Source organism: Oncorhynchus kisutch, linkage group LG28, assembly GCF_002021735.2.
Source record: "Oncorhynchus kisutch isolate 150728-3 linkage group LG28, Okis_V2, whole genome shotgun sequence".
NCBI lineage: Eukaryota > Metazoa > Chordata > Actinopteri > Salmoniformes > Salmonidae > Oncorhynchus > Oncorhynchus kisutch.
In genome coordinates this window covers 31,910,218-31,934,624 of record NC_034201.2, presented here as the reverse complement: position 1 = coordinate 31,934,624, position 24,407 = coordinate 31,910,218, and the positions used below count along the sequence as shown (strand labels likewise).

Sequence of the window (24,407 nt, the reverse complement as noted above, 5' to 3'; positions counted from 1 at the left end):
GGGTTAGCTTAGAGTTGCCAAATTCCAGTAACTTTCCTCAAATTCTGTTTGGAGGAATTTTGCAACCCTATGACTGAGATACTGTTAGATCCTATTTTTACCACATTGCACCCCCACCCAAATCAAAATTCACAACAACAAAGGCTGGCCTATATTTGCTCAAATCAAAATATCAACATTGTTGTTACAAAGGCTGCTTAACTGTTATAACCATGTAATTACACATTGCTACATAGTCTACCCTCAGCAGTGGCTTGCATTTTATAACACATACCATTTGTGTTTTTATATATGATTTAGATGTGCAAACATTTGAATTCCTTTATTTCTTATACACTTTAATATTAGGCTATACACTTTAGGCCTATTCCTGATTTGATCTGTAACATAGTTGTAACTAGGCTAGTCCAAGTCTACAATACCAAAAGTGATGTCCAATTAACTCTCCCTTTTGGAATAAGTTATTCATATTAATCTTCATATCATAAAAAATGACCAGGCTCCCGATTTGACTAGAGAAGGTACATTGGTCGATCTGTAGGCTAGCCTACAATAATCCCAATGTGTGCACCTGCTCTGGAGTGATGGCTTTGGTTGGGAGAATACCTTAAAAATGGATTGATGCATTGGAGAGCGTGGCGGGGTGTTTGTTTATCTAAATACTGGCTTAGGCTATAGCTAACCAATCAGAATAGCACCGATCGTAATGTACTGTAACGGTTTGGATACAAATGCAAGAACAAACAATAGGCTACATAAATGATGCAGTAGGCCTTTAATACATATCGAAGATGGGTCAGTGATTTAAACACGCTCATTCCCTCTGCAGTTTTGGATAGGTTTATTTTACGCTCAAGTTTACGCTCATAAAATAGGCAGTGCGTTTTCGGTCGGTGGATGTGTCAGTAAGCGTCTTTGACGGGAGAATTGGCGCATCTCACGGAGCAGCCACCAGGACAATCGGGTTATGAACGATTCGGCCTTTTTGCAAAAATACGCTATGTTTTCCCGTGGAGTGATGCAATCACCTTCGGTTGCATGCAGGACAGCGATGGGCCATTGGTAGATCATACAGTTGTATTATTATAAACGGGGACGCTCCTCCCGAAGCCATATTTGTTTTGTATGCCAAATTGAGGTAGGGGGTGGAGAGTCGCTACAGAAACATTGGGCTTTGGCCAAACATCACCCTGTATTAGTCAATAATTTACGTTTAGTCGTGGGTTTGCGTTCCTTTTCGTGCAAAATTTCCGAATTGAGCGAATTTTGCCAGAGAAATGCAGCTTGCTTGAGGACACCCCCGATATCGGTTGGCTGCTGCTGCCATGATTGGCAGAAGTCTCCTCTCGATCACTGCTTCGCGGGTTGGAGAAGAAGCAGATTGATTTGGACCTGGTCTCAGCTGCGGAACTGCCGATGTCGGATGTTATTATCAGTGGAGCCTGATCCTGTAAATATTAGAAGCGCAAACAAAGAGTAATTCTGGAAAAACTCAGGGAAAATGTCTTCTCGTTCTGCGTTACCGTCTGGGAACGACAGGGGCACGGACCATGTAAGTGGAATTATTAGGCTATCCCCATAATTTGTGTGCATGCAGAAATTCTGCATCCTATGTGGATTATTGTTTTATGTCTCATAATATAGTGCCTTACATTCACCATATTTATTTGTAGCGCATATTATATGGTGTGCATTTTGGTTGTTTGAAAAGGGAGCCAGTTTATGAGAGTGGATGGATATTTAGCATAGCAGGTTCTCTCAAAATGGGCCGTATCCTTGAACGTTTTAACAGCGAAAGAGATGATGGCAAAAGGCGAACAGACTGGGATGAGCCCATCCGCATACGATAACACTCAGTCAGTGGATATGCGCAGAAGCTTCATACTAACCGTCACCTATTTATAACGCTGTATAGATAGTGATGTCACGTACTGCCGGTGTATTCCAGCCGTTATGACTGGCATATTGTCGTACCCTATTAATAAAAACGAGAAAACTTCACTAGTCCGATTGATTTTAAGATAACTCTTTCGGATCATTGCATACAATGTTGTGCAAATGCAATTGATTGCTGCGTATAGCGGACTATACAGAGCTATCGGGTTAAACAGCGCAGCGCCATCCGCTACAGCCTCTAGCCAGTAGCAGTCGGGCCCGGACAAGCAACAATAGAGATTAGTAATAAACATAATCTATCTATCTACAGCGTCTTCGGAAAGTATTCAGACCCCCATTTTGTTACATTATTCTAAAATGGATTAAATGAAAAATCCGCAATCTACACACAATACCCTATACCCTATACAAAGCAAAACAGGTTTTTAGACATTTTTGCAAATGTATAAAAAAATATACTGAAATATGACATTTACATAAGCATTCAGACCCTTTACTTAGTGCTTTGTTGAAGCACCTTCGACAGCGATTACAGCCTTGAGTCTACTTGGGTATGACACTACAAGCTTGGCACACCTATATTTGGGGAGTTTCTCCCATTCTTCCCTGCAGATCCTCTCAAACTCTGTCAGATTGGATGGGGAGCGTTGCTGCACAGCTATTTTCAGGTCTCACCAGAGATGTTTGATGGGTTCTAGTCCAGGCTTTGGCTAGGCCATTCAAGGACATTCAGAGAATTGTCCCGAAGCCACTCCTGCGTTGTCTTGGCTTAGGGTCATTGTCCTGTTGGAAGGTGAACCTTCATCCCAGTCTGAGGTCCTGAGCGCTCTGGAGCAGGTTTTCATCAAGGATCTCTCTGTACTTTGCTCCATTCATCTTTCCCTAGATCCAAACAAATCTCCTAGTCCCTGCTGCTGAAAAACATCCCCACAGCATGACGCTGCCACCACCATGCTAGGTTGGTGGGTTGGCTAGGGATGGTGCTAGGTTTCCTCCAGACGTGACGCTTGGCATTCAGGCCAAGAGTTCAAGCTTGTTTTCATCAGACCAGAGAATCTAGTTTCTCATGGTCTGAGAGTCCTTTAGGTGCCTTTTGGCCAACTCCAAGTGGGCTGTCATGTTCCTTTACTGAGAAGTCACTTCTGTCTGGCCACTCTACTATAAAGGCCTGATTGGTGGAGTGCTGCAGAGAAGGTTGTCTTTCTGGAAGGTTCTCCCATCTCCACAGAGGAACTCTGGAGCTCTGTCAGAGTGACCATCGGGTTCTTGCTCTAGGAAGAGTTCTGGTGGTTCCAAACTTCTTCCATTTAAGAATGAATGGAGGCCACTGTGTTCTTGGGGACCATCAATGCTGCCGAAATTTTGCGGTACCCTTCCCCGGATTTGTGCCTCGACACAATCCAGTCTATGAGCTCTATGGAAAATTCCTTTGACTTCATGGCTTGGTTTTTGCTCTGACATGTACAGTCAACTGTGGGACCTTATATAGACAGGTGTGTGCCTTTCCAAATCATGTTCAATCAATTTACTACTGGTGGACTCCAATCAAGTTGTAGAAACATCACAAGGATGATCAATGGAAACAGGATGCAAACAGGATGCAATTTCGAGTCTCATAGCAAAGGGTCTGAATACTTATGTAAATAAAGTAGTTCTGTTTTAAATTTTTTATATATTTGCAGAAATGTCAACCTGTTTTTGATTTGTCATTACGGGGTATTGTGTGTAGATTGATGAGGAAAAGTTGAATTTAATCAATTTTAGAATAAGGCTGTAACATAACAAAATGTGGAATAGGGGAAGGGGCCTGAATACTTTCCAAATGCACTGTAGGCCTATCTAATTTGCTTAACGTACTATATGCACTTGTGTATGGGGGTTCCTCTTTAGATGTGATTCCATAAATGGTAATTTCTCTGCTGAATTGTGTGTTTATCAAGGAACTGTTTGATGAAGCAATCTGTCATTATTACGAATCCCAAATGTTTGTGTGGAGACTGTGGTTGCATCCCAAATGGCACCCTATTCCCTATAAAGTGCACAAATTTTGACCAGAGCCCCATGGGCCTCTTCCTTATTTAGTGGACATAAGCATTTCGCTACACTCGCAATAACATCTGCTAACCATGTGTATGTGACCAATAACATTTGATTTGATACTTTTGACCAGATGGGCCCTATTCAAAAGTAGTGCATTTTAAAGGGAATAGGTTGCCATTCAGGCAGAGAGCAGGAGGACATGCTGAGGAGATGGAAGTGTTAAGCCTCAGGCCTCGAGACCGGCCAGGGACCACTGTGCCTGCATCTGCTCTCTCGCTCACTCACTCTCTCTCTTGTGCTCTCTCTCTCTCTGCCTCTCTCTCTCTCTCTGTCCACCTCTCTTTCTCTCTACCTCTCTCTCTCTCTGCCTCTCTCTCTCTCCACCTCTCTCTCTCTCTCTCTCTCTCTCTCTCTCTCTCTCTCTCTCTCTCTCTCTCTCCACCTCTCTCTCTCTCTCTCCACCTCTCTCTCCCCTCTCTCTCTCTCTCTCTCTCTCTCTCCACCTCTCTCTCTCTACCTCTCTCTCTCTCCACCTCTCTCTCTCTCCACCTCTCTCCACCTCTCTCTCTCTCTCTCTCTGCCTCTCTCTCTCTCCGCCTCTCTCTGTTTCTCTCTCTTTTCTCTCGCTCTCTTACTGGCATCTTATTCTCGTGTTTTTTTGGGCCCTGTTTCCTTTTGATCACATGACAATTTTTTTCTTATGCTCTGCTGCCTGCCTGAATGACTGAAAATTAGCCATGACTCAAGCTTTGGATTGGATCTTCACAGCACCTATTACTAAAGCTGTTGGGTTCTGGAATCGAGCACTTACTAGCATGTGATGCATTCCAGTCCTGGGTTCAAATTCTATTTGAAATCATTTCAAATACTTTAGCTGTGTATGATTGAGCTTGCCTCTTGCAATAGAGCCAATAGAAAACTCCCAAAATTGCAAATCCTTCACAAATGGCACTCCAGGCAGTCTAAAACAAACACTCAAAATATTTGAAAGATTTCAAATAGTATTTGAACCCAGGTTTGATGTACACAAGCTCAGTATTTTAGTGCTAGAAGTAACATCAGTGATCTTGGCATCTTGGCCCCTGACTAAGTATTTAACACGGACATTATGTGACTGGTCACCAGTGGTGTAAATTACTTAAGTAAAAATACATTAAAATGCTACTTAAGTCTTTTTGGGGGGTATCTGTACTTTACTATTTATATTTTTGACAACATTTCCTCTTACATTCCTAAAGAAACGATGTACTTTTTACTCCATACATTTTCCCTGACACCCAAAAGTAGTCGTTACATTTCGAATGCTCAGGCAGGGTAGCAATATGGTCCAATTCACACACTTATCAATATAAAGCGTTGTCAAACCTAATACTTCTAATCTGGCGGACTCACTAAACACAAATACTGCGTTTGTAAATGATGTCTGAGTGTGCTTCTGTTTGTCCCTAAATTAAAAAAAACATGAAAATGGTGCCATCTGGTTTGCTTAATATAGGAATTTTGATGTATTGCCTTTACTTGTGCTTTTGACTTTTACTCAAGTATGACAATTGAGTACTTTTTCCACCACTGTACTAAAGTACATTTAGAACCAGATACGTTTAGACATTTATTCAAGTAGTATTTTCACTTTCACTGAAGTCATTTTAGATTAAGGTACCTTTATTTTTTACTCAAGTAGAACAATTGGATACTTTTCTGACCACTGATAGTCACCTCACACAGTAGTACATTTGTCCCCGGTATCAGACAGATCAGAAAGTCCAAAATTGGCACAAGATGTTCTATGAAAGTAGTATTTATAATGACATATTCATATGTTCAGCAACATCTGTTACCTAGAAGTGAATGATCTCCCGTATTTCTATTCAAGCCGCACTAGGGCCACGTTCCATAGGTAAACCTTGTGAAGCATCGCAAATATAAGTATCATGAATAGAACATGGTTCTTTAGTCTACATGTTTGTAGCGAGACATCTGTTCTACATTATATGTTTCTATCTAAACGTTCCAAAACATTGTGCATTGTGCCCAGCAGCCCAGGCATGATGTTGTCCAAATCAAAGATAATATACCAACTTATAATATAATTTCAGTGTAGAACTATGGTATACCAGCAGTCCTGGGTGTTGCTTTCAGTCCATTAATCCTCCGCCTACAGTTGAAGTCGGAAGTTAACATACACTTAGGTTGGAGTCATTAAAATGATTTTTTCAACCACTCCGCAAATTTCTTGTTAACAAACTATAGTTTTGGCAAATCGGTTAGGACATCTACTTTGTGCATGACACAAGTAATTTTTCCAACAACTGTTTACAGACAGATTTTTTCGCTTATAATTCACTGTATCACAATTCCAGTGGGTCAGAAGTTTACATACACTAAGTTGACTGTGCCTTTAAACAGCTTGGAAAATTCCAGAAAATGATGTCATGGCTTTAGAAGCTTCTGATAGGCTAATTGACATCATTTGAGTCAATTGGAGGTGTACCTGTGGATGTATTTCAAGGTCTACCTTCAAACTCAGTGCCTCTTTGATTGACATCATGGGAAAATCAAAAGAACTCAGCCAAGACCTCAGAAAAAAATTGTCGACCACCACAAGTCTGGTTCATCCTTGGGAGCAATTTCCAAATGCCTGAAGGTACCACGTTCGTCTATACAAACAATAGTACGTAAGTATAAACCACATGGAACCACACAGCCGTCATACTGCTCAGGAGGGAGACGTGTTCTGTCTCCTAGAAAGGAACGTACTTTGGTGCAAAAAGTGCAAATCAATCCCAAAACAACAGCAAAGGACCTTGTGAAGATGCTGGAGGAAACAGGTACAAAAGTATCTATATCCACAGTAAAATGTGTCCTATATCGACATAACTTGAAAGGCTGTTCGGCAAGGAAGAAGCCACTGCTCCAAAACCCTGATAAAAAAGCTAGACTACGGTTTGCAACTGCACATGGGGACCAAGATCATACTTTTTGGAGAAATGTCCTCTGGTCTGATGAAACAAAAATAGGCCTGTTTGGCCATAAGGACAATTGTTTTGTTTGGAGGAAAAAGGGGGAGGCTTGCAAGCCGAAGAACACCATCCCAACCGTGAAGCACGGGGGTGGCAGCATCATGTTGTGGTGGTGCTTTGCTGCAGGAGGGACGGATGCCCTTCACAAAATAGATGCCATCATGTGAAATTATGTGGATATATTGAAGCAACATCTCAAGACATCAGTTAAAGTTTGGTCGCAAATGGGTCTTCCAAATGGACAATGACTCCAAGAATACTTCCAAAGTTGTGGCAAAATGGCTTAAGGACAACAAAGTCAAGGTATTGGAGTGGCCATCACAAAGCCCTGACCTCAATCCTATAGAAAATGTGTGGGCAGAACTGAAAAAGCGTGTGCGAGCAAGAAGGCCTACAAACCTGACTCAGTTACACCAGCTCTGTCAGGAGGAATAGGCCAAAATTCACCCAACTTATTGTGGGAAGCTTGTGGAAGGCTACCCGAAACGTTTGACCCAAGTTAAACAATTTAAAGGCAATGCTACCAAATACTAATTGAGTGTATGTAACTTCTGACCCACTGGGAATGTGATGAAAGAAATAAAAGCTGAAATAAATCATTCTCTCTACTATTATTCTGACATTTCACATTCTTAAAATAAAGTGGGGATCCTAACTGACCTAAGACAGGGAATGTTTACTCTGATTAAATGTCGGGAATTGTGAAAAACTGAGTTTAAATGTATTTGGCTAAGGTGTATGTAAACTTCTGACTTCAACTGCATGAACAAATGGATCTAGGGAAAACAATGTTACATCAGTGTTATCTTGCTTAGAGGTCTTCACTCTCAGTATTACCATAAGCATGCCCCATTCAAGAAATTTAGAACCAGGAACAGATATAGCCCTCGGTTCTCCCCAGACCTGACTGCCCTTAACCAACACAAAAACATCCTATGGCGTTCTGCATTAGCATCGAACAGCCCCCGTGATATGCAGCTTTTCAGGGAAGCTAGAAACCATTATACACAGGCAGTTAGAAAAGCCAAGGCTAGCTTTTTCAAGCAGACATTTGCTTCCTGCAACACTAACTCAAAAAAGTTCTGGGACTCTGTAAAGTCCATGGAGAATAAGAACACCTCCTCCCAGTTGCCCACTGCACTGAAGACAGGAAACACTGTCACCACTGATAAATCCACTATAATTGAGAATTTCAATAAGCATTTTTCTACGGCTGGCCATGCTTTCCACCTGGCTACCCCAACAGCACTGCACCCCCCACAGCAACTCGCCCAAGCCTTCCCCATTTCTCCTTCTCCCAAATCCAGTCAGCTGATGTTCTGAAAGAGCTGCAAAATCTGGAACCCTACTAATCAGCCGGGCTAGACAATCTGGACCCTTTCTTTCTAAAATTATTTGCCGAAATTGTTGCCACCCCTATTACTAGCCTGTTCAACCTCTCTTTCGTGTCGTCTGAGATTACCAAAGATTGGAAAGCAGCTGCGGTCATCCCCCTCTTCAAAGGGGGAGACACTCTTGACCCAACTGCTACAGACCTATATCTATCCTACCCTGCCTTTCTAAGGTCTTCAAAAGCCAAGTCAACAAACAGATTACCGACCATTTCGAATCTCACCATACCCTCTCTGCTATGCAATCTGGTTTCAGAGCTGGTCATGGGTGCACCTCAGCCACGCTCAAGGTCCTAAACGATATCTTAACCGCCATCGATAAGAAACATTACTGTGCAGCCGTATTCATTGATCTGGCCAAGGCTTTCGACTTTCCACATCCTCATCGGCAGACTCGACAGCCTTGGTTTCTCAAATGATTGCCTCGCCTGGTTCACCAACTACTTCTCCAACTACTTCTCCAAGTTCAGTGTGTAAAATCGGAGGGTCTGTTGTCCGGACCTCTGGCAGTCTCTATGGGGGTGCCACAGGGTTAAATTCTTGGACCGACTCTCTTCTCTGTATACATCAATGATGTCGCTCTTGCTGCTGGTGACTCTCTGATCCATCTCTACGCAGACGACACCATTCTGTATACTTCTGGCCCTTCTTTGGACACTGTGTTAACAACCCTCCAGGCAAGCTTCAATGCCATACAACTCTCCTTCCGTGGCCTTCAATTGCTCTTAAATACAAGTAAAACTAAATGCATGTTCTTCAACCGATCGCTGCCTGCACCTGCCCGCCTGTCCAACATCACTACTCTGGACGGCTCTGACTTAGAATACGTGGACAACTACAAATACCTAGGTGTCTGGTTAGACTGTAAACTCTCCCTCCAGACACACATCAAACATCTCCAATCCAAAGTTAAATCTAGAATTGTCTTCCTATTTCGCAACAAAGCATCCTTCACTCATGCTGCCAAACATACCCTTGTAAAACTGACCATCCTACCAATCCTCGACTTCGGCGATGTCATCTATAAAATAGCCTGCAATACCCTACTCAACAAATTGGATGCAGTCTATCACAGTGCCATCCGTTTTGTCACCAAAGCCCCATATACTACCCACCATTGCGACCGGTACGCTCTCGTTGGCTGGCCCTTGCTTCATACTCGTCGCCAAACCCACTGGCTCCATGTCATCTACAAGACCCTGCTAGGTAAAGTCCCACCTTATCTCAGCTCGCTGGTCACCATAGCATCACCCACCTGTAGCACGCGCTCCAGCAGGTATATCTTTCTGGTCACCCCCAAAACCAATTCTTTGGCCGCCTCTCCTTCCAGTTCTCTGCAATGACTGGAACGAACTACAAAAATCTCAAAAAACAAAAAAACTGGAAACACTTATCTCCCTCACTAGCTTTAAGCACCAGCTGTCAGAGCAGCTCACAGATTACTGCACCTGTACATAGCCCTCCTATAATTTAGCCCAAACAACTACCTCTTTCCCTACTGTATTTATTTTATTTATTTATTTATTTAGCTCCTTTGCACCCCATTATATTTATTTCTACTTTGCACATTCTTCCACTGCAAATCTACCATTCCAGTGTTTTACTTGCTATATTGTATTTACTTTGCCACCATGGCCTTTTTTTGCCTTTACCTCCCTTATCTCACCTCATTTGCTCACATTGTATATAGACTTGTTTATACTGTATTATTGACTTTATGTTTGTTTTACTCCATGTGTAACTCTGTGTCGTTGTATGTGTCGAACTGCTTTGCTTTATCTTGGCCAGGTCGCAATTGTAAATGAGAACTTGTTCTCAACCTGGCTACCTGGTTAAATAAAGGTGAAATAAAACATTAAAAAATAAATAAATACCCTGTCCTATTGGAGAGCCAGAGCCACCATGCTATAATGGCAGTCCAGTCCAGTAGAATAGTACCTTAAACACTACCATGCCGTGCCAAACTGTAATGGCCTGGTTACACATCCACCATAGTTGCTGAAACCATGCTGGAAGGGGCCATTTGAAAATAAAAATTCCTTCCATCCAAGCCAGCACAGTAGTGTGGTTCAGGTCATCGGTTGGCACAGTAGTGTGAAAGGGCTATTGTATACTGCACAAAAATATAAACGCAACTGTCACGTTCGTCATATTGATGAGACCAAGGCGCAGCGTGATAGGAATACATACTTCTTTAATTAACAAAGAACACTTAAACAAACTAACAAAATGAACGTGAGGCTATAAGTTGTGTGCTGGCATGCAACTACACTTAGACAATAACCCACAAAACCAAAATGGCAACCTAAATAATCAGGGACAACGATAAACAGATGTCTCTGATTGGGAACCAATTCAGGCCACCATAGACCTACATATACCTAGACAATACCAAACCCCATAGATATACAAAAAACCCTAGACAAGACAAAACACACATACCACCCTCGTCACACCCTGACCTAACCAAAATAATAAAGAAAACAAAGTTAACTAAGGTCAGGGCGTGACAGTATCCCCCCCCCCCCCCCCCTCCCCCCCAAGGCCGTAAACCTAAACCTATATGGGAGGGTCTGGGTGGGCATCTAACCTCGGTGGCGGCTCTGGTTCTGGACGCCACCCCCCTTCCGGGCTGGGGACCATCGCTGGAGGTTCCGGACTGTGGCCCGTCGTTGGAGGTTCCGGACTGGGTACCGTCGCCGGAGGTTCCGGACTGGGTACCATCGCCGGACGCTCTGGACTGGGTACCGTCGCGGGACGCTCTTGACTGGGTACCATCGCCGGATGCTCTGGACTGGGTAATGTCGCTGGACGCTCTGGACTGCCGAGGCGCACTGTAGGCCTGGTGCGTGGTGCCGGCACTAGTGGTACTGGGCTGGGGACATGCACCTCAGGGCGAGTGCGAGGAGCAGGAACAGGGCGTACTGGACCCTGGACGCGCACTGGAAACCTGGTGCGTGGTGCCGGCACTGGTGGTACCGGGCTGGTGACATGCACCTCAGGGCGAGTGCGGGGAGGAGGAACAGGACGTACTGGACTGTGGAGGCGCACTGTAGGTCTGGAGTGTAGAGCTGGCACAACCCGTCCATGTTTATTTTCAGGGCGCTGGCACAGGACACACTGGGCTGTGCAGACACACCGGAGACACAGTACGCAGAGCCGGCGCAGGATAACCTGGTCCAAAGAGGTATACTGGAGACCAGTCGTCATCCACTGGAGAGCTAGGCCCAGCCAATCAGAATGAGTTTGTGGAGGTCCTGGGCTGGCGTGGTTAAACATGCTCTGGGGTTGTGAGGATGTTTGGACATACTGCCAAATTCTCTAAAACGACATTGGAGGCAGCTTATGGTAGAAAAAGGTACATTCGATTCTCTGGCAACAGGTCTGGTGGACATTCCTGCGGTCAGCATGCCAATTGCACGCTCTCTCAAAACTTGAGACATCTGTGGCATTGTGTTGTGTGGCAAAACTGCACATTTTACACACCTGTGTAATGAACATGCTGTTTAATCAGCTTCTTGATATGCAACACCTGTCAGGTGGATGGATGATCTTGGCAAAGGATAAATGCTCACTAACAGGGATGTAAACACATTTGTTCACCAAATTTGAGAGAAATAAGATTTTGTGTCTATGTACTGTAGCATTTCTGGGAATTATTTGATCAGCTCATGAAACATGGGACCAACACTTTATATGTTGTGATTTCTATTTTTGTTCAGTGTATGTTTCGGGTCACCAGGATAGTGTGAAAAGAGTTTTAGAGTTCCCAGGCTTTGCGTGGTCGTTGTCATCGGGGTGCTGGTGGTGACCCCCCCCCCCCTTCCCATATATTCTCTCCCCCCAGCATGTGACCCTGGCTGCCAGCCGCTCAGACAAGGGAACCAGCCTGTCCAGCCGCTCGCTGGGTGCCCGCTGCAGGAACTCCATGGCCTCCTGCTCTGACGAGACTCCGCACATCGGCAACTACCGCCTGCTCAAGACCATCGGCAAGGGCAACTTTGCCAAGGTCAAACTGGCGCGCCACATCCTGACGGGCAAGGAGGTGAGGCTGGGGCACAGGGAGGGTGGGGGGTTGTTGGGTAAGGTACGTGATGCAAAGGAAGGGTGCTAGTCATAGAAAGCGTAGAAATAGTGTACATTTCTATGGTAGTGAGTTGGACGGATGCATGGGGCCCAATCCCAAATTGACCCCTAGAACCAGCATAGCCAGAAGCTTCACTCTAGTGTTTATACCAAGCAAATTATCTCAAATCTCTTCAGATGCATAGGATGTCAAGTCTAGGGCAGGGATCATCAACTAGATTCAGTCGCGGGCCGATTTTCTTTGGCGGCTGGTTGGGGGGCCGGAACATTATTACAAATAATTTGTAGACTGCAAAATGACTGCAAGAAGCCTAAACATATATAATATTTGAATTAAACATAATAATTTCAAACCTTGCTTACATTTGTATACGATCACATGTCTCTCTATTATGCTTGGGAATACTTGGGAACAGATTTCCAAAATTAAAATCAATTGGAGCTGATTTCCTGGTGTTTTTACATTATTTTATGTCCAACAATTACAGAGAGAGGCACGGGGAGAGAAAAAGAGCGGCACAGAGAGAGAGAGCAGCGTGGATAGAGGGAGAGAGGCGGGAGGGAGAGGAGGAGGAGGAGAGAGAGAGGAGGAGGAGAGAAAGCAAGAGAGATGGAGAGAGAGCAAGCGGAGGCAAAGAGAGAGGGGGAGGTGGGAATAAAACCACCCACGGGTTGTCAGTTGGGGAACCCTGGTCTTGGGTTTGGGTTGTTGTAGTGATTGGGGGGGACATGGGATATAGGGCAGAGATGTGAGACTTGGTCATGGATAGGAGGGGTAGGAAGTGGATGGGAGGGGGATCTGTAGTTGTGGTTGTTCTTTTATTTAGATGGATCCCCATTAGCTTTGGCCTTAGCGACCACTAGTTTTACTACTGGGATGTTTTTGTGTTTTTGTTGTGCTTTTTTGTAAAATGGCCTTCTTTGCTTTCTCTGACCCCAAGTTCTCCTCATGCCTCCTCCAGGTTGCAATAAAAATCATTGACAAAACTCAGTTGAATCCAACCAGCCTACAAAAGGTGAGTATTGGCCATTTGCGTTTTTAAATTATCAATCAGTTTTTTTCAGTCACAGTGGACGTGACTTTAATAAACGCTTAATGAACACTTAATAAATGCTTAATAAACTCCCTCTTTTCCCATTGACATTACACTGAGTAAGATCACCATAAGTCTCACAATCAGGCAGGGGCATCTTTATTAAGTGAGTTTTATCAATGACTGAATTACTAAAGTAAAGTACCAGGAAACCTGCAGCAGGATCAGTGTTTTTGTGGAACGCTGCTACTCTGGTCTCCCGATTAGTGAGAGAGCAAGAGAGAGAGAGAGGGACGTGATACTGTTTGGCAGGTGCTGTGAACTGGATGACTGGATAACTGACTGAAAGGAAGGATGACTGGTTGACTAGATGGAAGGACGACTGGATGACGAGTTGACTGCATAATTATATGACTGTGTGACTGGATTACTGGGTGACTGGATAACTGGATTACTAGATGGAGGATGGCTGGCTGACTGGATAGAAGGACGACTGGATGACTGACTGGGTGACTGGAAAATGGAACAGCTGTGGATTTGAAGGTGTATATATTGGTTGTTGCTGTGAAAGCAGCTATTTTGTTTTGCGGTTGGCATTAGTTGCAAGTGTGTCTTTGGGAATGGTGAGGTCTGTCACAGTGAGATGATTTGATGTTCATCAGCACGTTCAGGGTATATCCCGAATGATAGACAGTGGACACTTGGGTTTTACCAGAACCAGAATGGTGGACAAACAGGCTAGTTGTTCCTGTGCATAAATGGAAGACCCACAATGGACGCTCAGGATTTGCTGTGCATGAAGGGTATAAGAAACATGGCTGACAATCAGGGATCATTGACCATTGGCTACGTTCCAATGTCCATACTAGCACATCGCTTTCAATGCATGCCCAATATATTGCCTAATTTTAAGTCGTATGCTAGTATATGGATATTGGAACAGAGCCTTCAGGATGACTCCAGGATTTTTCCTGGCTCAAAAAAAGGTAGTAGGTGGTAACTCAGTGAGGCAGTAGTCACGGTCAGCCGACCTAAGAATTCACTATGCAGGAAAAACCCTGGACTCATCACATGCAAGTATCTTGATCCTATCATCCAACTACCTCACAATACTAAATGCTAACTTACTTCCTGTTTTGAGAATATTTCTCAGGTCACACCATCAGGGCAGAATTTAACATGCAACACAAACATGCAATACTCAGAGTAAAAAGAGAAAGGGAAAATGTAAAGACATGAATACACATATAGTACTTTAACTTGTAGTGCACATGGTAACATTGCCTCATAACCCCCCACTTGCACATACATGTTTGTTTCACGTTTGTTTTACTATACTTGTTAAGAACTATTGGATATTAGAGCGGCAGTAACTCACCAGAACTTCCAGCATTAATACCAGGATTAGGACTTCCATGAAGCAGATCCTTTGTTTGCTCTCCCCAGAGCAATTGAACTTATTCCAGAGGCTGACCCAAAACAACGCCGGCGAAGGAGATGTACTCGAGGCGGTCTTCTGGTCCGACTTAGGAAGCGTGCACACCACCCACCACTCCCGAGTATTTTACTCGCTAATGTCCAAACTCTGTATAATAAAATTGAGTTGCTTTTCAGAGAGACACCAGAGATTGTAACATACTCTGCTTCACAGAAACATGGCTCTCTCGAGATGTACAGTCTGACTCTGTAAAACCAGTTGGGTTCTCAATACATCGCACCGACAGGAACAAACATCTCTCCGAGAAGTAGAAGGGTGGAGGTATATGTTTTTTGATTAACGACTTATGGTGTAATTGTCATAACATACAGGAACTCATTTCCTTCTAAATATCTCACGATCAAATGCCGACCGTACTATCTCCCAAGAGAATTTTTGTCAATGATAGCCACAGCGGTCTATATCCCCCCCCAAGCGGATGCCACGATGGCCCTCAAAGAACTTCACTGGACTTTATGCCAACTGAAAACCACATATCCACAGGCTGCATTTGTTGTAGCTGGTTGTTTTAACAACGCAAATTTGAGGAAAAGGCTCCCGAAATTCTATCAACATATTGACTGTTGTACTTGCGCTGCTAAAATGCTCGACCATTGCTATACACCTTCCAGAATGCATATAAGGCCCTGGGGGGGGGGGGGGGGAGTAGTGTTGGATTGGGAGAATGTCTGTAGTGTTCAGCACATCATGGTTTTGTTGGACTGTAGGACCGTCTCATATGTGGGTTAATGATATAGATATGAGGGACAGGATCATTGTGGGTTTGATTCCTGCTGAGGCCACCCATACGGAGATGTATGCACGAATGACTAATTCACTTTGGATAAAAACGTTTTTTCTAAATGGTGTACAGTCCTCACCATATGTATTTGGAAAGTGAAGCTAACATTAAAATTTTGTCTCTATACTCCAACATTTTGGATTTGAGATCAAAAGACTACATAAATGGCCAATACTCACATAAATATGTCTTACTATTTAGAAATTAATGCACTTATCATGTCCAAAAGTAACTAAATGATGGATGATATCTGGAGTAATTTTCTTTCTAAGTGTGGAAATAAGAAGTTTGTGAATACTTCTCAATTGATCCTGATAATAGCATGATAAAGAAAAAATATGAATGGATCATGAACAATGATGCACAAAAACATGCTAGCCACTCACCATTAGGAATAAAAGGGGAGGTTAGCATTTTTTGGGGGGGGGGTATGGTCTTTGTGCCTCTCTGTGCCTTTTTTGTGTTTAGGAACCTGTTCTATTCTCACTTACCAAAAAAGTGACTCCAAAATGACACACGACATTCAATATTCAGTTACTATTACCCAAAACACAGCCAAAGCAAACTGTAAATTCATCTAACACGAAGATGATAATGAAGCATAATGATGCAGTTATTGTGTGCAAGGGATATGAGACCATATACTTAACTTTTGACTACTTTAAAACACTATAAGTGAATCTGTCCAAATACTTAGGGCTTCTTACTTATGGGACTAGATACATAAAGTAATTTTTATGGCTTAATGGTAAAACTGATATATATATATATATATATATATATATATTTACAGTGGGGCAAAAAAGTATTTAGTCAGACACCAATTGTGCAGGTTCTCCCACTTAACAATATGAGAGAGGCCTGTAATTTTCATCATAGATACACTTCAACTATGACAGACAAAATGAGAATGGATGATAGCGGGGTGAACAGGCAGTGGCTCGGGTGGTTGTTGTTCTTGATGAACTTTTTGGCCTTCCTGTGACATCGGGTGCTGTAGGTGTCCTGGAGGGCAGGTAGTTTGCGTTGGGCGGACCGCACCACCCTCTGGAGAGCCTTGCAGTTGTGAGCGAAGCAGTGATGTGTACGCCGAGGAACTTGAAGCATTCCACCTTCTCCACTGCGGTCCACGATCAGATCCTTTGTTTTCCTGACGTGTAGTGAGAGGTTATTTTCCTGGCACCACACTCCCAGGGCCCTCACCTCCTCCCTGTAGGCTGTCTTGTCATTGTTGGTAATCAGGCCTACTACTGTTGTGACGTATGCAAACTTGATGATTGAGTTGGAGGCGTTTGTGGCCACGCAGTCATGGGTGAACAGGGAGTACAAGAAGGGGCTGAGTATGCATCCTTGTGGGGCCCAAGTGTTGAGGATCAGTGAAGTGGAGATGTTCTTTCCTACCTTCACCACCTGGGGGAGGCCCGTCAGGAAGTCCAGGACCAAATTGCACAGGGCGGGGTTCAGACCCAGGGCCTCAAGCTTAATGATGAGCTTGGAGGGTACTATGGTGTTGAATGCTGAGCTATAGTCAATGAACAGCATTCCTACATAGGTATTCCTCTTGTCCAGATGGGATAGGGCAGTGTGCAGTGTGATCGCGATTACATCATCTGTGGATCTATTGGGGCGGTAAGCAAATAGAAGTAGGTCGAGGTTGTCAGAAAAGGTAGAGGTGATGTAATCCTTAACTAGCCTCTCAAAGTACTTCATGATGATGGGGGGATAGTCATTTATTTCAGTTACCTTTGCTTTCTTGGGTACAGGAATAATGGTGGACATCTTGAAGCAAGTGGGGACAGCAGACTGGGATAAGGAGAGATTGAATATGTCCGTAAACACTCCAGCCAGCTGGTCTGCGCATGCTCTGAGGTTGCGGCTAGGGATGCCGTCTGGGCCAACAGCCTTGCGAGGGTTAACTCACTCCTCCTTGGTAGCGGGCCGTGTCGGTGGCACTGTGTTATCCTCAAAGAGGGTGAAGGTGTTTAGCTTGTCCGGAAGCAAGACGTGACTGGTTTTCCCTTTGTAACCCATGATTGTTTGTAGACCCTGCCACATACATCTTGTGTCTGAGCCATTGAATTGTGACTCCACTTTGTCTCTATACTGCCTGTTTGATTGCCTTACGGAGGGAATAACTCCACTGTTTGTATTCGGCCATTTTCCCAGTCACCTTGCCAATCTTAAATACGAATGTTGCCATCTATCCACAGTTTCTGTTTAGGGTAGGTTTTAATAGTCACAGTTGATACAACATCTCCTATACACTTCCTGATCAACTCAGTCACCGTATCAGTGTATTCGTTGATGTTATTCTCTGAGGCTACCCGGAACATATCCCAGTCCGCGTGATCAAAACAAACTTGAAGTGTGGATTCCAATTGCTCAGAACAACATTGGATAGTTCTTAGCACGGGTACTTCCTGTTGAAGTTTATGCCTATAGGAAGGGAGGAGCAAAATGGAGTCGTGATCAGATTTGCCGAAGGGAGGGCGAGGAGGGCCTTGTAGGCATTCCGCAAGTTGGAGTAGCAATGGTTGAGTGTTTTAGCAACGCAAGTACTACAGTCAATGTGTTGATAGAACTTCGGTAGCGTTTTTCGGCTTGAGGGGGAATATACATGACTGTGACTATAACCAAAGAGAATTCTCTTGGGATGTAATACGGTCAGCATTAGATTGTGAGGTTTTCTAGGTCGGGTGAACAAAATAACTTGAGTTCCTGTATGTCAGGGGTTCTTAAACTTTTTCAGCCTGGGACCCAAATGAGATTTTCTGTATTTTCTTGGGACCCAAGCTTAGGAAAATATGCAACTATACATAAATATTTATATAATAAATATTTCATTGCCCTTATGCCTAAAACAAATGCAATATAGACAAAACAAATAACAATGAAATGAAATATCCATATAAATATCTATTCAGGTTTAAATATCTATTCACTCTTACATATCTGTCTAGGTTGGAACTGGTGCTGTTAAAATACAATAAATCATTTTTATTCCGAACTGAAATAAACTGATCGATCACATCACACATGTCAGAGTTGAGAACCCTGACTTGCATAGGTATGTGGTGCCAAACTGGATGAGAACATCTACTGCTTTCTCAGTCAGGCAGGAGACCACTTTTTGCTGTAGATGAGCAAACCAGAACTGTGTGAGTGTGTTTGCCTCAAACAGCATCTTGCTTCAATCAGTGTATTCCAGTTAATACATTTTAACAGCAACAGTTCCAACCTAGACTTTCTTTCAACAATAATTTCTACAGTAAGATGTACAGTAAGCTTGATCATTTTTCATCTTCATCTGCACTATCAGTAGCTAGCTTGCCTTTGCGAATGTTAGCTATTAGCTGTGTACAAGGCCAGGGGATTGTTTGAAAGAGAAACTCACATCTACTACTATGAGAGTTAGTACTCCTGTATTTCTGCTTATCATCACCTGTTATAAAATGACAACAATGCCTTGTTAGCTGACTTACTTTTCCACTGTCGAAGCACTGTTTCCTGAAGCATTCTGCCCTGAATCATTCTGCCCTGAATCATTCTGCCCTGAAGCATTCTGCCCTGAAGCATTCTGCCCTGATTTTCAAGAAAACTGCAGAAAAAAGATCCGGTAAACCGTGAAACACACAGCATCTCCTTCTCCCACTTGCACAGCTACCAATCTAAGCAGAGACCGCTGCTAAGCAGAGAGCGCACTGAACAGAGAGCGCAGATGCACTTGGCCAAATCAATTCCAGTAATTAATGAAATAATTATAAATTTACTCTCACACGTCGCGACCCACCATTAACAGGTCCTTGACCCACCCATACTTTAAGAAAGGCTGCTGTATGTTATCACAATAACACCATGAGTGGTTAATCATGAAACATACACCCCTGACCTTCTTCTTCCCAGAGAGATATTAATCCTGTCTGTGCAATGAACTGAGAACCTAACTGTCTGTACGGACTCAGACAAGCTCAGGGACTCGTCAACTTTATTATCCAGAGACTGAACGTTAGCGAGTAATATACTCGGAAGCGGTGGGTGATGTGCGCGCCTCCTGAGTCAGACTAGAAGTCCACTCCGATTACCTCTCCTCCGCCGGCAGTGTTTTGGATCAGCCTCTGGAATCAGTTCAATTGCCCTGTGGGGTACGAACAAAGGATCTGATTCGGGAAAGTCGTATTTCTGGTCGTAATGCTGATAATGCTGGTTACCGCCAGTCAATATATCCAAAAGTTCTTCCCGGCTGTATGTAATAACACACAAAAAAAGATGGGCTAACAATGTAAGAAATAACACATTAAAAAAACACTGCAAAGTTTCCTAAGAGCTAGAAGCACGGTGGCCCTATCTGTCGGCGCAATTTTAACAGAATGTAGAAGCATGGTGGCTAGGAAAAACTCCCTAAAAGGCAGGAACCTAGGAAGAAACCTAGAGAAGAACCACTCTCTGAGGGGTGGCCTGTCCTCTTCTGGTTGTTCCCGGTGGATATTATGAGAGTACATGGCCATTAAGGCCAGATCATTCTTCAAGATGTTCAAACATTCAAAAAATAATCACAGTGGTTGTAGAGGGTGCAACAGGGCAGCACCTCAGGAGGAAATGTCAGTTGGCTTTTCATAGCTGAGCATTCAGATGTTGAGACAGCTGGTGCGGTAGAGAGGGAGAGAGAGAGAGGGAGGGAGATACAGAAAAATACCCTCAAATAAAAAGTGACATTCTGTACTGTCTCCTCTAAATTTGATTTCAAATCCAAAATGCTAGAGTATAAAGCCCAAATTCTAATTGTATCTTCACTGTCCATAGATGAGAACTGTATTATGTTATGTATGTCATTTATAGAATGAACTTGGTGTGAGAGTCTTAATGATCGTATAACATTTATTTTTGATCTATTGTACCTGTTATTTCTTTGAAGATATATAGGATGATTCAAATTCATCATCTTTCAGATGGCCACTGTGTGGGTTCTAATGCATGGCTACTTTGTCTTTTCCTTGAGATAGCACTGTTCTTGCCTGGAGGACATGTCTTACCAAGATCTATGTCCTTCCTTGATAGGTCCACCTAAATTCTCTCGCTTATCTTCTATTGGGCAGCAGTGCAAGAGAGGAGACTGATTGGATGGCTGCTTGAGACCAAACAATGCGATTGGGCCATTGTCAGAGACAACACCTACTGTCTATCAGATTTGGCCTAGATTGATGAGAGTGGTCCGGGATTGGCTAGCAACGACAATTGGCGTTGATAACATGCTGCTTTACATACCCGTGGCTAGAGAAAATCCTCAATACAGAAGACATGAAAGAGCCCATATTAGCATAATCTGGTCTGTTACGCATAAAGAAGGAAGGGGTAGAGGGAAAGAGAGAGTTGGGGGAGGTAAAGAGACAGAGGAGAGAGTTTGGTGAGAGAGTGACGTGTTGGGTAGTGTTAATGCTATCTAGAGGTGGTCAGAACTGTGTCAATTTTAAGTACTTGCACTAATAAACCTCACAAGATGATTATACGACGGACAATCAAATGCATCTGTACCCTATATACTGTATTAATGGTATATCAATGACAGTAGGTCAGATAGGCGTTTGTGATAGCAAATGTTCTGGGGCATGTTTGGTCTGTGGAATTACGGAATTTCTGGACGACGACGGCAAGACATCAGGGGGCGGCATCATCGTATCCCATAATTCCCTCTGGCACAGCTGAAGAAGCGAGGAAGGGCCTAGTCTTAATACCCGGGTCGCTATGGCAACAGTGACGTTGGGCAGTGCTGGAGTCTTTAGACTGAGAAAATAAGGGATTGAATGAAGGAGGAAACGGAGGAAGAGAGAGACATATAGAAAGAGGGGGAGGAATGAAGAAAGAGGATATTAAAGCTTATCATACGATCTTTTTTTTTAGTCTGACTTGAACCCCACCATATTCCTGCAAAATTATACACGTGGCTGACGTTAAACCACGCACTTCATGCGAGACTTCCTACCACAATCTACCACTGTTTAGCCAGCAGGAATATGGTGCGGTTTGGACAAAAGTTGGATTAAAATGTTTATTTTGATATCAAGGGACACATTTCACTTAACGTAGAGTTGCTACAGATTATACATATGCTTTTGTTTTTTTTAGTGTTATGGTTATTTTCCTTCGCCAATCACTAGAACGATGCACAACTCAGAGAGTCCAACCAATACACAGACTCTCGATGTTGTGTCACAAAGCTAGGAGCTTATATATATTGTGAACCAGATGAGTCAGATAGATGGTTCAAATTAAAAATCCTTCTTTATGACAATGCATTTGAACTGATTTCCTCCAATACTGTAAGTGTAAGCCTTACAGCAGTTTGAATTGAAAATGCATAACATTTTGAAAAAACACATGGTACACATTGCTGTAACATTTTCTCTCTGTTGAAAACCACATATGGATATGTTCTATATACAGTGGGGCAAAAAAGTATTTAGTCAGCCACCAATTGTGCAAGTTCTCCCACTTAAAAAGATGAGAGAGGCCTGTAATTTTCATCATAGGTACACTTCAACTATGACAGACAAAATGAGAAAAATCACATTGTAGGATTTTTAATGAATTTATTTGCAAATTATGGTGGAAAATAAGTATTTGGTCACCTACAAACAAGCAAGATTTCTGGCTCTCACAGACCTGTAACTTCTTCTTTAAGAGGCTCCTCTGTCCTCCACTCGTTACCTGTATTAATGGCACCTGTTTGAACTTGTTATCAGTATAAAAGACACCTGTCCACAACCTCAAACAGTCACACTCCAAACTCCACTATGGCCAAGACCAAAGAGCTGTCAGAGGACACCAGAAACAGAATTGTAGACCTGCACCAGGCTGGGAAGACTGAATCTGCAATAGGTAAGCTAGGTTTGAAGAAATCAACTGTGAGAGAAATTATTAGGAAATGGAAGACATACAAGACCACTGATAATCTCCCTCGATCTGGGGCTCCACGCAAGCTCTCACCCCAAGAACGGTGAGCAAATATCCCAGAACCACACGGGGTGGATCTAGTGAATGACCTGCAGAGAGCTGGGACCAAAGTAACAAAGCCTACCATCAGTAACACACTACGCCACCAGGGACTCAAATCCTGCAGTGCCAGACGTGTCCCCCTGCTTAAGCCAGTACATGTTCAGGCCCATCTGAAGTTTGCTAGAGAGCATTTGGATGATCCAGAAGAAGATTGGGAGAATGTCATATGGTCAGATGAAACCAAAATATAACTTTTTGGTAAAAACTCAACTCGTCGTGTTTGGAGGACAAAGAATGCTGAGTTGCATCCAAAGAACACCATACCTACTGTGAAGCATGGGGGTGGAAACATCATGCTTTGGGGCTGTTTTTCTGCAAAGGGACCAGGACGGCTGATCCGTGTAAAGGAAAGAATGAATGGGGCCATGTATCGTGAGATTTTGAGTGAAAACCTCCTTTCATCAGCAAGGGCATTGAAGATTAAACGTGGCTGGGTCTTTCAGCATGACAATGATCTCAAACACACCGCCCGGGCAACGAAGGAGTGGCTTCGTAAGAAGCATTTCTAGGTCCTGGAGTGGCCTAGCCAGTCTCCAGATCTCAACCCCATAGAAAATCTTTGTAGGGAGTTGAAAGTCCGTGTTGTCCAGCAACAGCCCCCAAACATCACTGCTCTAGAGGAGATCTGCATGGAGGAATGGGCCAAAATACCAACAACAGTGTGTGAAAACCTTGTGAAGACATACAGAAAATGTTTGACCTCTGTCATTGCCAACAAAGGGTATATAACAAAGTATTGAGATAAACTTTTGTTATTGACCAAATACTTATTTTCCACAATAATTTGCTAATAAATTCATTAAAAATCCTACAAAGTGATTTTCTGGATTTATTTTCTAATTTTGTCTGTCATAGTTGAAGTGTACCTATGATGAAAATTACAGGCCTCTCTCATCTTTTTAAGTGGGAGAACTTGCACAATTGGTGGCTGACTAAATACTTTTTTGCCCCACTGTATATTATTTATATTCTATTCACTTCTAACAAAAATCCTAATGCCTTTCGCAGCTTTTTCGAGAGGTTCGGATAATGAAAGGTTTAAATCACCCAAACATAGGTAAGGGCCTGCATTAAGTGTGTGTGTGTGTGTGTGGGGGGGAGTGGGGGGGGGGGGGTTGTTTATGTTGATACATGCTGTGTTGTATCTATTCTATATTTCTATCACGCTTTTGTGCTAGTATGTACTGAACTGTACCACCATCCTATGCATTTGTGCTGGTGTTTATGCTGTTTGTCTGTCTTTCACATGATCACACTATGTCTATATGTTGGCTATTACAGTGCTGTATACTTATGTTGTGGCCATGGCTTAAATGTACTTTTAGTCCGCAGTCAATGTTCTAGTCCATGTTGTTTGTGTATAGTTAGTATAGCATAGCATAGCATAGTATAGCATAAGATAGCATAGAATACTGATAGTAGTGTGTGTAGTCTAAATGGCTGGTCCACTCCTGTCTCATCCACCCAGACAGCAGAATTTTGTCTAGGCCTCTCACTGTATGTGTTGAATAGACTATACTACTAGCACATACAGTTGCTAGCTAGATGCGGGGAAGGAGGGCCCAGGGTTGGGTTGGCGAGGGGAACGGGATTTTCTAAAGCTGAAATGTG

The 24,407-nt window shown here is 43.3% G+C and overlaps 1 protein-coding gene across 6 annotated transcripts in view; it reads left to right on the top strand.

Annotated features, from left to right (window-relative positions):
• The first annotated feature begins 693 nt into the window (after positions 1–693).
• Positions 694–24,407, top strand: part of mark4a (MAP/microtubule affinity-regulating kinase 4a) — a 59,130-nt gene continuing 35,416 nt past the window's right edge. For all 6 annotated transcript variants that reach the window (XM_031807564.1, XM_031807568.1, XM_031807565.1 and 3 more), the window contains exons 1-4: positions 694–1,552; positions 12,195–12,392; positions 13,396–13,449; positions 23,805–23,853. In XM_031807564.1, the coding sequence (XP_031663424.1) occupies positions 1,502–1,552; positions 12,195–12,392; positions 13,396–13,449; positions 23,805–23,853 (352 nt within the window). In that variant the 5' untranslated portion in view covers positions 694–1,501. The remainder of the gene's footprint in view (positions 1,553–12,194; positions 12,393–13,395; positions 13,450–23,804; positions 23,854–24,407) is intronic.